This window comes from Arachis hypogaea, chromosome 8, assembly GCF_003086295.3.
Source record: "Arachis hypogaea cultivar Tifrunner chromosome 8, arahy.Tifrunner.gnm2.J5K5, whole genome shotgun sequence".
Classification (NCBI taxonomy): Eukaryota; Viridiplantae; Streptophyta; class Magnoliopsida; order Fabales; family Fabaceae; genus Arachis; species Arachis hypogaea.
Genome location: NC_092043.1, coordinates 35,817,303 through 35,831,067, shown reverse-complemented (window position 1 = coordinate 35,831,067; position 13,765 = coordinate 35,817,303). Strand labels below are relative to the sequence as shown.

At 28.3% G+C, this 13,765-nt stretch overlaps 2 protein-coding genes across 2 annotated transcripts; both read right to left on the bottom strand.

Annotated features, from left to right (window-relative positions):
- Positions 1-3,185: 3,185 nt before the first annotated feature.
- On the bottom strand, positions 3,186-4,868 carry LOC112707233 (cyanidin 3-O-galactoside 2''-O-xylosyltransferase FGGT1). Its single transcript, XM_025758903.3, has one exon. The coding sequence runs from the start codon at positions 4,654-4,656 to the stop codon at positions 3,274-3,276; it is 1,383 nt and encodes a 460-aa protein (XP_025614688.1). The 5' UTR covers positions 4,657-4,868; the 3' UTR covers positions 3,186-3,273.
- Positions 4,869-9,126: 4,258 nt separating this feature from the next.
- On the bottom strand, positions 9,127-10,726 carry LOC112707232 (cyanidin 3-O-galactoside 2''-O-xylosyltransferase FGGT1). The gene has a single exon (XM_025758902.3). The coding sequence runs from the start codon at positions 10,653-10,655 to the stop codon at positions 9,255-9,257; it is 1,401 nt and encodes a 466-aa protein (XP_025614687.1). The 5' UTR covers positions 10,656-10,726; the 3' UTR covers positions 9,127-9,254.
- Positions 10,727-13,765: the final 3,039 nt, after the last annotated feature.

The window sequence follows — 13,765 nt, the reverse complement described above, 5'->3', positions numbered from 1 at the left end:
GCGAAGCTTCAAATTTGGGGGATGGTGAAAACGGCGTCGTTTTGCAGTTAAGGGACTAATTTGTCCACAAAAAAATCGTCCCAATCCACCTCAGCAAGTGTAATGGACATGTCAGATACTACCCCTACATGTCAGCTGGCTCCGTTGCCGTTTTTGTCCCAAAATGGACGGAAGGGTTTAATTGTCGGCCGTTTTAGAACGTGGGGGATTGAAATTTATTTTTCAATCTTGAGGGACGAAAATGTCCCTGTTTTAAAAGGTTAGGGACCTATTTGTCTTTTACTCTAAATTTTATTTAAAAATTTGTCATTAATCAATGTGTTATTGTATGTACAAAGCCTTATTCAAACTCTAACACTTATTTTGCGGATACATTATACATATTACAAAAACTCAACAGGGTAACAATCGCAAGCCTAGTTGAGGTAAGAGTTATACAAGATTGGAGTTTATAAAGAGAAAAAAATTTTCGTGAAAAAAAAAAAAAGAAAGTAAGATGACAATGGATCGAATAGAAGTGAATTTTTGCATTATCGGATCTTATTATGTTCTCTTTTATTTTATTTAGAATCTATTTTAATACTATTTTTAGGTAGTAAAATCTACACCTTAATCCTAATTTTAAAAATTTATTGTATAAAATTAAATTTTAAAATCTATAAAATCATAAATAGCATTCAAACATAAATTAAACTAAAACCAAGAGATGAATCACACTACTAAAAAATTCTTTTTTATGGTTATTTATTTTGTTTGTAATTGGAATAAAAATAGATATTAATATATTTATTAAAAATTAATTATTTTATATTATATCACTCAAAATTTTAGCAAAAATTATATAATTACAGTTATAATATATGATAATAATGATAAATATATAAATACTGTAAAAATATAAATTAAATAAAATATGTAATAATTTTTATGTTATGATCACTAAAAATATTTTTTATTGTAGTGCCAACAAATCTTCAAATTTTGTTTGAAAGATCTAAAAAAATAAAAAAAAATTACTAATATATATATATATATATATGAAAAATTAATTATTAAATTAATTATTATATATTTATATATAAATATATATTATTTTACTTATTGTATTATGAAACAGATGAACACCTTAATAAAAGAAATTAAATTTTTTTGGCTCAATATTTAATAATGAACTAAAAGTACAAGCATCCTATCAGATAACAATAAATCAATAACAATAAATTTGCACTTGGTTGACCTAAAAAAGATAATATTACAGAGGTAATATCTAAATTTATTTGATATAATATAATATTTATAATTTAATATATGCATAATTTTATATATTTAATATTTGTAATTATATTTTTATTATACTTATTACATAATTTAAGATCATTTTAAATTGATCGAACTGATTATCTAAATAAGTAATATTACATGACAAGAAAATATTATATTTTTGGTCAACATTCATATTTTTAAATGCTTTATATATAAAAAATATTAATTTATATTTATATTTATTAAAATTTTGTACACATAAATTAATATAGAATTATTTTTCGTATTCAAGCATTTTTTTTACAAGTATTTACAAATCATTTATATTCACGTGTTTCGTGCTATTACTGTACGTTCTTCTTCTTTTTTTCTTTTTTATTTTTCTTTTTCGTTATCATTATCGTTATTGTCATTATTATCTACACCACCTCTTCTTCCTCCTCTTCTTCCTCTTTTTTTTATTGGAAGTTATTATCCTTCCTTTATTGTTTTGAATCCAATCAAGTGGTTAAAGTGTGGTTCAATTCAGAAGAAAAAATGTAGCATTAAAGGAAATATTTTTCTATATTTGTAGTAAATTTAGGTGTAACACGGAGATATTTGGATGTAACACGAAAATATTTGGGTGTATTTTAATAATTTTGGGTGTATTTTTATTTTGATAAGCTTTGCATAATTTAAAACTCTTCCTCTTCCTCCTCCTCATCTTCTACTGCTTCTTTTTTTATCATCATCACCATCTTCTTCTTTTTTTTTTCTTATTCATCTTTTCTTTTTTATTTTACATTCTCAATTTTTCTCTTGTTTTACTCTCTTAATAAGAACAAAAACAAAAAAATCAAACAAAGAAGAAGAAAAACACCTAATGCTGCAAAATTACTTGGAAGAGGATAAACTTACATTCATTTAACTAAAAGAAATAAAGAAATAAGGAAAAAAGAAGAAGAAAAAAATTCAACATTAGAGAAAATATTTTTCTGTATTTGCAGCAAATTTGGATGTAACACGAAGATATTTAGGTGTATTTTTATTCTGATAAATTTTGCATAATTCAAAATTATTCTTCTTCCTCGCTTCCTTCTTATCTTCTACTGCTTCTTTATTTTTCTTTATCATCATCACTATCTTCTTTTTTTTTTCTTATTCATATTTTTCTTTTTTGTTTTATCTTCTCAAGTTTCTTCTTATTTTACTCTCTTAACAAGAATAAAAACTAAAAAATCAAACAAAGAAGAAGAAGAAATACATAATGATGTAAAATTATTTGAAAGAGGATGAACTTACATTCATTTAACTAAAAGAAAGAAAGAAACAAGGAAAAAAGAAGAAGAAAAATACAGTATTAGAGAAAATATTTTTCTATATTTCCAGCAAATTTGGGTATAAAACGAAGATATTTGGATGTATTATTATTCTGATAAGTTTTGTATAATTCAAAACTCTTTCTCTTCCTTCTTCTCATCTTCTACTTCTTCTTCTTCCTCATCTTTTTATTTCATTTTTTTATAATTCTTTTTGGGAGAAAAAAGTCAAACAAAAAAGAAAAAAATACATAATATTACAAAATCAATAGAAAGAAAAGGAGGAAAAAAAATACAGCAACAATAACAATAATAAAAAGAACCACGATGAAGATGAAAACGCGAAGAAGAAGGAGCAAGAAGAAGAACATAGAATATAAACGTTGAAGAAGATTCGTTTCTCATTTTGCGTTATTCAAAATTGAAGAAGCGCATATTTACACGCTCTTTAAATTGAGAATTATTTTTATTGAGTTTAAGCTGACTTGTATAAATTTGTATGGGTAACAAATTTTATTAATATAATTTATATATATATTTTTTAAAATTTATATATAAATTAATAAAATCATAATTTAATATTTATGTTAATTAAATAATAACTAAAAATACTAAAAATGATTTGTGCTGAGAGTTCTTTATCTAAACATTATTGACGTAAAAAGTTGCTTACATCTTTATGGACAAGCATACTTCTCCATACATAATTTTAAAGCATATCATGAAGCCGAAGGATGAAATCATCAAGACAAGAAGACTCAAAATGTGGAGCTAGCAAGAGATTCCTTATTTTGCTATGATTTTCTCTCACATCTCTTCCAACTTGATTCTCATCATACATCACAGTCTTAACAACTATGCATACACTTTCTTTGCTAAAGAAGCCATCTTCTTGGCCTTTTTCGACTTCAACCCCAACCCTCAACTTCCTTCCCAGAATTCTTGCATTTATCACATGATCTCCGTACGGCCCTGGCAACAACACAAGCTGGCACTTATTCACAAGTGCCTCCGTCACAGAACCCGCTCCGCAGTGTGTTATGAAGCATCCAACATTAGAGTGCCCCAATATCAATTGTTGCGGCACCCATCCTCCGTATACAACACTTCTTTCTTTTGTCCTTTCTTTGAATCCTTCTGGTAACACTTCTTCAATGGAATCATATCCCATAGGGGGTTTAATTACCGCAAGGAACGGAAAACCTGTTAGTTCAAGTCCAAGTAACAATTCTTGCACTTGGTTTTTCTCCAAAGGGCTTTCAGTTCCAAGTGCACAGTAAATAACTGAACCGGATTTGAATTTACTAAGCCATGATTCCCATTTTTCATCCAAGGCAGTGTTTGGTTGTTCAGGTAAAAGAGGACCCGATACAATAACGGGTTTTTTATATTGCGATATAAGATAGTCCACGTAAGGACCTTCAATTTCTCTGCAACCTTTGAACGCAATTGCATCTGATAAAGCCAAACCAGTGCCGAGCCTATCAAAGAAGAGAACACCGCTTCCGAATTCCCGTTTTCTTACTGCAACCATGTTTCGAAGCTCGTGGGCACGAAGATCGATTGAAGAAGCATCAGGGAAATCTGGAGATGGCGGTTTCTTGAGATCTGATTCGGTTATGTTTCTTCCTTGGCGCAATCTTGCTGGGGATGCAAAGTAAGCTACAGTAGCTGGGTTAACTATGATGTATTGGATACACTTGATGCCATGGTTTCTTGCAATGCTTGGAAGCCAGTGTTGGAAATCAAAGAGAACGATTTGTGGTTTTAGATCCTTGAGGAGAAGGTCTATGTCATTGTGTGTGAGGTCCATGGCGGTGGCCAAGTGTGTGATTGAGGAGGGGGGAACATCTGCAGTGGTTTCAGCTTCATGTGGAAGGCCATGGACGTGAGGAACAGTGATAGGGATGAAGGTGATGAGGTGTGGGTGGAGGTTTAGGTGTTGAAGCTTTGAGATCGTTCTTTTTGGAATGAAGAAAGAGATTGTGTGTCCTCTGTTTGCAAGCTTGTTGGAGAGGTGAAGAAATGGGGTGAGGTGCCCCATGGCAAGCCATGGACACATTGCTATGTGCAGGAAAGAAGCTTCAGCCATGGCAGACGAGAAGTTAAGCAATACCGCTGCCTGATTATTTGTTTCAGTTTGAAGTCTTACACTCTCTCAGATTTGAGCGAGCGAGCGAAGTCTTACACTCTCTGTATAAAAAAGAAGTATAAATGTATAAAAATGGTTTCTAATTTTCACGCGGGACTGATGTTAATTATAAAAACAATTTTTGAAAACAAAAAAGTCTTTTAGCTGGTTTTAGAAAACGAAGAAAGTGACTTTATTATATAGTATTGCATTAGACACCGAGCCCCTCCCTAATCCATATCAAGTAGCAACCAATCACCTCCATATTTGCGGGCTCTTTCCCCACCAAACACTAAAACAAAGGAAAATTATTATTAGAAAAAGAATAGGTAGACAATAAAAATATTAAATAATGTGAATAATAAATATATTAGATATTTATTTTATTAGGTATATAGATGATTATTTTAATATTAAAATTTAGATAATTAATTTAAAAGTGTAGTATATTTTTATTTAATTGATGGTTATTCATGTTATTCAACATAATCATTATTTACCTAACATTCTTATTATTATTATTGTTATTATTATTTTGGTTGTCGTTATTGTTTCTTATTCTTTAAGCAACAAGGTGAAAACACAAAAAGAAAAAGGTATTGAACAATAATAATGAAAAATAATTGAAAATTTAATTTATTCTACTAATTATTTTTTTAATTTTTAAATATAATTTATAAAATTTTTTATTTTTAAATATTTTAAAAAAATAATATATATTTACACTTTTATTTAAATATTAAAAATAATTAAAAGAATAAATTAGAATTTCCAATCTTTACAAAAACATTGTTATAGAAGTGGCAGAGTCATCGGATTATGGATATCGTTCTTGATGTAATGATGTTAACAAATCTTCTAACTTCCAAATAACTGGTCTCTTTTTTTTCTTCCCCGTATTATTATAAGCATAAATGCAAAACGTCTGAAGGATATTAAAAATGGCGAAAACTCAGTTTCAGTTAATTTTACGTGAAGTTAATATCTTAGAGCTGTTAGATGATTTAGCTGATTTGACGAAATTTTCATCTAACGATTCTGAGATATCAATTTTACGTGAAGTCGACTTCACCTGAGTTTTCACCGTTAAAATAATTTATTTTCAAAAAAGAAGGTTATACCTACTTTTACATTTTTATTTGTCTATACATATAAATAAGAGAAAATTTAGGGGTTAGTATTTTTATCAAAATTTAATTAATACTTAATTAATAAAAAAATAAATAATTTTATATTATTAAATATAATTTTATTTTATTAAAAATATTAATAATAATTAATTAATATTTATAAATTATAAAATCTACTGGCTTAACACTCTTCTATAAATAAACTATTAAATGAATAGGTGTCTGATTATTTTATTTTATATATTTTTTTATCTTATGTTAGCCACCCCATTCAGTGAGTGTGAGTCAGACATTATTGTTGTTATTGTATAATTTCTTATTTTAAAAATAATGCTTTTGTCATAAGTACTGTACGTGTTTATTATACTAAACTTAGTTGTTTACCTACTTTATAAATTATTTTATAAATTATCTTTTGGTCAGTAATTACTCTCTTTTTTCTGTCATTGGTCAGGATTTTATGTTTTTGAAGAAATACCTTTTTTTTCCGACAATAAGCCAGACAATAAGCAACAATAATGCAACACGGTAGTACACTAACAATATCTAACGAAGAAAACCAATTTAGATTGGTATATTGGTCAGAGAAAGTATGGAAAATGAACGAGGGAGGTAAACAATGTAAACGATGGAATAAAAAAAATGGAATATATTTTTTTATTAATTAATTATAATTATTTTAAATTTTTAAATTTAAAAAAAAAATTTAAATTAAACTAAATCAATTACATTTATTATTATGCTATTTTTTTCTTTTATTCGTAAATTCTGGTCTGCAGAATAATCTAATCGTTGTTTTATTTTTTTTATTTTTGGTCAGACACTGTTCAGATTCTAGCCGACGCTACCCAGCCCTCAGCCGACACCACCAACTTCTTTACAAATGTTCGATCGCACCGCACAAGTCTCGGACATTCTTCTTCGCACTGTCCAACCACCACCGGTCGTCGACCAGACACCAGCCGCTGCCGCCCATCCTTCAGCCGACAGCGTCACCTTCTGCGACAAATCTGAACAACATATGTTGTCATACGCAGCTGCATTTTGGTACGTTCATCACCCCTTACGTAGAGTAAAGAAAACTTGATCCTGGTTGCTGGTTTTGTTCATTCATCTTTTTTTTTTTTCTACTTCAATTGCCAGTTTAGGATGATCATTTTAGTAGGTATGCGGATGATTATTTTAATTCTTATGTGGATAATTATTTTGATTGGATTGGGTTTAGTTATCTATAATTAAAATTTGTTAGATGCTCATTAGGTATGTGAATGATTATTTTTATCCTTAAGTAGATGATTACTTTTACTATGAGTGTGGAGCGTTAGTAATGGTGTGTGACAAGTCAAACAGTAATAATTAAGTGGGATAATTATTAATGAAAATGGAGATGACAGTCGATTGAAAAAAAAAATATTAAAATAAAATACTTTAGTAAATTAAGATTTGAAATAATTATTTTTTTAGAATAACTAATTAAATTTATTTATTTAAATAATATATAAAGTGCTTTTTATTTTTTATATGTATTAGACTAAATCTACAGTCTATTATTTACGTTGTTTATTGTTTAGACTAAATCTGCAGCCTTTTGACTTCAACATTTGGGTTGGGGCTATAAGTCCACAATATTATTGTTGTCAAAAACTGCAATAAGAAATTAATAATAACTTTATTTGTTTACAAAATTATTTTAGGCCAAATATTATCGAGTATACTACCTACCCTTGGTGACTTGGTCCCTTGCCCCTTCATATTTTCAAAAGAAATAAAGTATATGGTTTTTGTTCTTAAGATTTGAAATAAGTTTTATTTGTATTTTTAATATTTAAATTATTTTATTTATATTTTTAATATTTATAAAAATAATTTAATGTCATTTTATTATTAAATATATTAATAAATTAGATTATATTTTTTAATTATTTTTAATTTGATATATTTATTTTTAATTATATCTCACTTGAATGTGTTCGATTTTAATATTATATCCATTGTTTGTATTTAGTTTCAATAATTTTTTAAAATAAATCATTAATTCTATCCCAAATATTTATACTAAAAGATTTTTAAAATTTAAACTAAAATTCATGATGTTTAATTAATGGTAGGATAACATTGAATTACTTTTATAAATATTAAAGATATAAATAAGATAATTTAAATATTAGAGATACAAATAAAACTTACTCCAAACGTTAAGTACTAAAACGATACTCTACTCTTTTAAATATTATTTTAACTAATCTACAGTTAATATATAACTTTTATTTCACCCCTTTCCTTCATTAAAAAAATAGAAACTAGAAAATGTATGCTTTTTTTTATCAAGGTCAAATTCCATTCATTATAAAAGAATAGAGTACAAATACTAGGTCCAATTAGGAGATCAATATAAGGGTAAAAATACAATTTTTTAATAATGTAAGAAAATAACTTAAATAGAGAATTGGAATAAACAGATAAGAAAAAAAGGGTGGGGTTATATTAATAGTGCTCTCAACATTTTTTCCATGACCACCGAAAGGTGCTTTCAAGATTTGCTCCCAGGTGGTTGTTCTGTTTTCGAAAATCTTCAAGTTGCATGCATTCTAGATCTGGAGAGGACTATGGCTACATAGATGACATCGGAGGCGGAGTCTGCCTCTCATATCCCAAGGGACAATGACTCCTAAATTTTAATTTTTTTTAGTAAATTAAAAATAAATTTTGGTTTAGCTTTTTTAAATATTTTATTTTAATTTTCTTATATTAGAGAGTTAAATTTTAAACTCTTTCAAAATTTTATGTTAGCTTCACTCCTGGTCCTGGGTGACATCCGATAAAAACTAGAAAATATATGCTTGTGTTAGTTAGATTTTTATTTGTTTTTATTAATCATATAAATTACATTTATTTACAAAGACGGAACATATAGACATAAAATCGTATTTAGTAAATAAAATGTAAATAAAAATACTAAATTAATATATTTTATATTTATTTTAATAAAAAAAATTTATATTTTTATTTTTTATGACTTATTTTTAATATATTATCTTATCCTATTTCGAGAAATAAACGCAATCCTAATAATTGTAAAATTATTGATAGGTAATATAATTTTTTTTATCCACCAAAAGAAATAAAAAAAAGAAAAGTATAGGTAACTAATAATATTTTTGAATAATGTGTAAACAATGTAAATTAATAGGGTTAAAAGAGTAAATTTAATGAGTAGTATTAAATTAGGGTATAATGTACTTATATTTGATTGATAGTTCTTCATGTTGTTCAAGATAATCATTATTTACCTAACACTCTCTTAACAAAAATTATAATTTTATTGTTTGTTGTCTTTTTTATTTTTATTTTTTTCATTTTCACTCCTTTTTTTTTTTCATTTCTTTTACACACAACTTATTGCTCCCACTAGAAGAAAAACACAGAAAATCACAAAAGATCTTGAAGCTTGCGACAGAAACTATCAAGGCAAGAAGTCTCAAAATCTTTGCTTAATAAGAAATTCTTAAGCTTGCTATGATTTTCTCTCACCTCTCTTCCAACTTCACTCTCGTCATCCATCACAATCTTAACAGCTTTGAACACACTCTCTTTTGTAAACAATCCATCTTCCTCACCTTTCTCAACTTCAATTCCAACCTTCAACTCCATACTCATCATTCTTGCATTCATAACATGATCAGCTCCCAAACGTGGCAGCAGCACAATCTGACACGTGTTCACAAGAGCCTCCGTTATGGAAGCTGAACCACAGTGTGTTATGAAGCACCCAACAGAAGGGTGCTCCAAAACCAACTGTTGCTGCACCCATCCACCGTAAACAACTCCTCTTTCCTCAACTCTTTCTTTAAATCCTTCTGGTAACGCTTCTTCAATGGAATCTAACCCAACCGGTGGCTTAGATGCTGCAAGAAACGGAAAACCGGTTAGTTCAAGACCAAGCAACAGTTCTTGAAACTGGTCTTGTTGCAACGGGTTTTCGCTTCCAAAAGCACAATAAACCACTGAACCGGGTTTGAATCGATCAAGCCATGATTTCCATTTCTCTTCTAAAGCAATGTTTGACGGCTCTGGCAAGAGAGGCCCGGAAAGCAAGCATGGCTTCTTGTAAAAATTCTCAAAGAAATCAGTGTACCGACCATCAATTTCTCTGCAACCTTTGAACCCAATTGCATCTGCTAACTCTCTTCCAATTCTGAACCGATCATATATCGGAACACCGCTTCCGAATTCCCATTTCATTGTGGAAGCTACGAAGCGAAGCTCGTGTGCATGAAGCTTCACCGATGAATCGGGAAACCCCGGTGGAGGTTTCATGAGATCAGATTCCGTTAAATCATTCCCTTGACTCTGTCTCTGTCTTGGTCCTTTATCAAAGTAGGCCATTGCAAACGGATAGACGATCCAGTATTGCATGGATTTGATTCCGAGTTTTCGAGTTATGTTGGGTAGCCAGTGTTGGAAATCGAAGAACACGATCTGCGGGTTTAGCTCTTGAAGGAGAAGCTCGATGTCGTTCTCTGTTTGATCCATGGCTGTGGCGATCAGAGGAAAAAGAGAGAAGGGAACGTCAGAAGTGGTTTCAGCATCACGGGGAAGGCCATGGACATGAGGAACAGTGATGGGGATGAAGGTGATGAGGTGTGGGTGAAGGTTTAGGTGTTGAAGCTTTGAGATTGTTGTTCTCGGGACGAAGAAGGAGATTCTGTGGCCTCTCTTTGCAAGTTTGTTTGAGAAGTGAAGAAATGGGGTGTAGTGTCCCATGGCAAACCATGGAAATATGGCTATGTGTATTGGAGGAGGAGGAGATGCTTGTTCCATGGCTGCCATTGACGTGTGTGTGGATTGCAGAGAAGTATATAAAACAAAGGCAAAGTCTTTGGTATAGATGATGGGGACAAATCTACATGTATAGATTTGTGGTGGCAGCTTATTATTACAACAGGTGGCATAGCAGGAGACATGATGTGAATCTTGGCAGAAGCATTGCAGAGAAAGCTGAATGCAACATGTGAGGAGTGTGGTAATTTAGTTTGATAATGATATGTTATGTTGATTAATTAATTTAGGTTGATTACTGGCCCGAATGTTTGTCTTTTTTAGTTTTTGGACAAAAAGTGGACTTTGTGTTGCAGGCCGAAAATTATAAAAAAAGAATATCATAAATTTAGATTCTTGCTACCTATTACCCAACAAACCAAAAATATTAATGCAACTATAATTACCCAAATAAAAAGAAAAAGAAGAGCACCCCTACAACTAATACGTAAGCGCTGATTGCAGCGTCTCTCACTAGTAACATTATAGTTTCCTTCCATATCTTTCTATTTTCTTCTTCTGCCACTAAACATATTTCCACTATCATTTCATTTCATTTTTATATTTACAGCTTCAACTGGCTAATAATTATGGTTTTGCCTTCAGGCTGAGTGACATTTCCATAGACTTATTTGTAGTATAAAAAAAATATGGGATGAACTCAAAATAAGCAAAATAAAGGATCCAAATGACAACGTTTTTTTTTTTTAATTTCTGAAAATGTGAAATTCGTTAAAAACTAGTCGTAATTAAAGCAACTTCACACTAACATCACAACAAAATTAACTTCTATTAAATATATCTTTCAAACTTTATATAAATATCTCTATTAATTTAAGATATGCTTAAAAGGATTAATTCTTTATTTTTCTATATTCAAAATTTTCCATTCGAACATATTCTATAATAACAATTTTAGGGTGCAAACATACCTACTATAATTATTAGTCTATTATTAGAATATTTTGACTACGTTGGTGTTTGGTAGCAAACTAGCAATAATTATTTTTTTTATTTCAAATTTTAATCATTTGTTGGCCTTTAAATTTTTTGTTGGGTATAGTATATAGATATTTTTAAATAGTTTATTTATAAATTAAAATTTCATAAAAAAATAATTAATATTTATAATTTAAATTATATAAACAATTTTATCAGAATAATATTTTAAGTTACACATTTAGTATTTATTCATATATATATATATATATTTATTTATATTATATCTTAATAATAGTATGTTCAAATAATATTTTAATATTTATTTATTATTATGTCTTTTTATTTTTGTTTTTTTTTCCCGCTTATACTGTGTATAATAAGATGTTCTAATAGTATTTAATAATATAAACAATTTTCAATTATAAGAGAAGAATCAATTTTATTGTAAGTGTTATATATTTGGGTGTTTTTAGATATCTAAATAAATATAAAACAAATCAAACTTTTTTTATTTGATTGGTCAGTCACCAAAAACTTTTTTATTTGATTTATTATTATAGATTTCTTATTTTGATTTAAAATGATTCATTAAATTAATATAATTAAAATTAATTATAAACTATTTTATATAATGTATGCAGATTTAATTAAATGTTGCTTAAAATTATTTTTAATTATTATTATTGTTATTATTATTATTATTATTATTATTAGAATTACATACTTGTTTGTTTTAATCAATTTTTTGTGTATGGATGATGATGATTGTATAAAAGTCTAAAATTGGAACGTCTTAGTAGTTGCAGGGGTTCTCTTTTTTTTTTTTCTTTTTATTTGGGTAATTATAGTTGCATTGATATTTTTAGTTTGTTGGGTAATAGGTAGCAAGAATATAAAATGATATTCTTTCTTTACAATTTTTGGCCTGCAACACAAAACCTATTTTTTGTCCAAAAAGTAGAAAAGATCAACATTCGGGCCCATAATCAACCTAAATTAATTAATCAACATAACATATCATTATCAAACCAAATTACCGGCCTCTTCACGTGTTGCATTCAGTTTTCTCTGCAACGCTTCTATCAAACTTCACATCATGTCTCCTGTTATGCCACTTGTTATAATAATAGGCTGCCATCACAAATCTATACATATAGATACCAATATATCATCTACATAGTAGAATTGGCCACAAAGAAAATTTGGTTTTTGAGTTTCGAGGTGCTTCAACTTTCTCCGAAAATATTAGGTGATCTGTCCAAATGTGTAGTATTTTTTTTAGCAATACTAGGATGCCAACAATTTTTGTGATTGTTAGCTATCAACTAGTCATCAATGATAATTTAATGGTGTGAGATTTCATCCAATGGCTCACCTTCCTCTGTTGATTACATGTTAGCCAAAATTTAATAAAACTATTGGTCCCCTAAATTTTTTCATATTTTTTTGTGACTGTCCAAATGTGTAGTATGATATTTAAAAATTGAGTAAAATGATAAAATATTAAAATTTCACACCAACCCCCAACAATTGCTCAAAATAATAATCTATCTTTTATTAATTAAAAAATAATATTGTGACTTCTAATGATTAATTTTATTAAATATTTTATTTTATTTTATTTAAAAAAAACATCGAATACTATTAGATTTATTGTCATAATTAGTATTTGATGTTAGCGATAGATTTATCAATAAATTTACTGATAAATATAGTAATAAATTCATTGAGTGAAAAATTTATTATTTGATTAAATTTTTTAACAATAAATCTACCGATAATATTTAAAAAAAAATTGGCGCGACAAAGCTAATATAATATCGGTAATATTAGAAAAAAACCGTCAAAATTTATTTTATTTAGTATTTATTAATTATCGCAACAATTAATAAAAGTTAAATAAAATATGTTATTAATATTTTTGGCTAATTTATTGAAATTCACATGGTGATCACAATTGTATATAGCTTCGGAATTACGAGAATTAAATTTAGATTTGCAATTATTTAAAGAATGAGTACTAGAGTCAGATTCTAAACATGATGGAGTAATATGATTGTATTTAGAAATAGCAGAATCAGAATTAAGACATAATGGGTGCTTAACAGTTAAATTCACAAATTGAACACAATTATAAATACATTTGGAATTTAGAGAATTCAAGTTAGATTTGCAAGAAA

What these genes read in the sequence shown, in the direction of transcription:
- LOC112707233 (XM_025758903.3), bottom strand. Translation starts at nt 4,656, where the DNA reads ATGGCTGAAGCTTCTTTCCTGCACATAGCAATGTGTCCATGGCTTGCC.
- LOC112707232 (XM_025758902.3), bottom strand. Translation starts at nt 10,655, where the DNA reads ATGGCAGCCATGGAACAAGCATCTCCTCCTCCTCCAATACACATAGCC.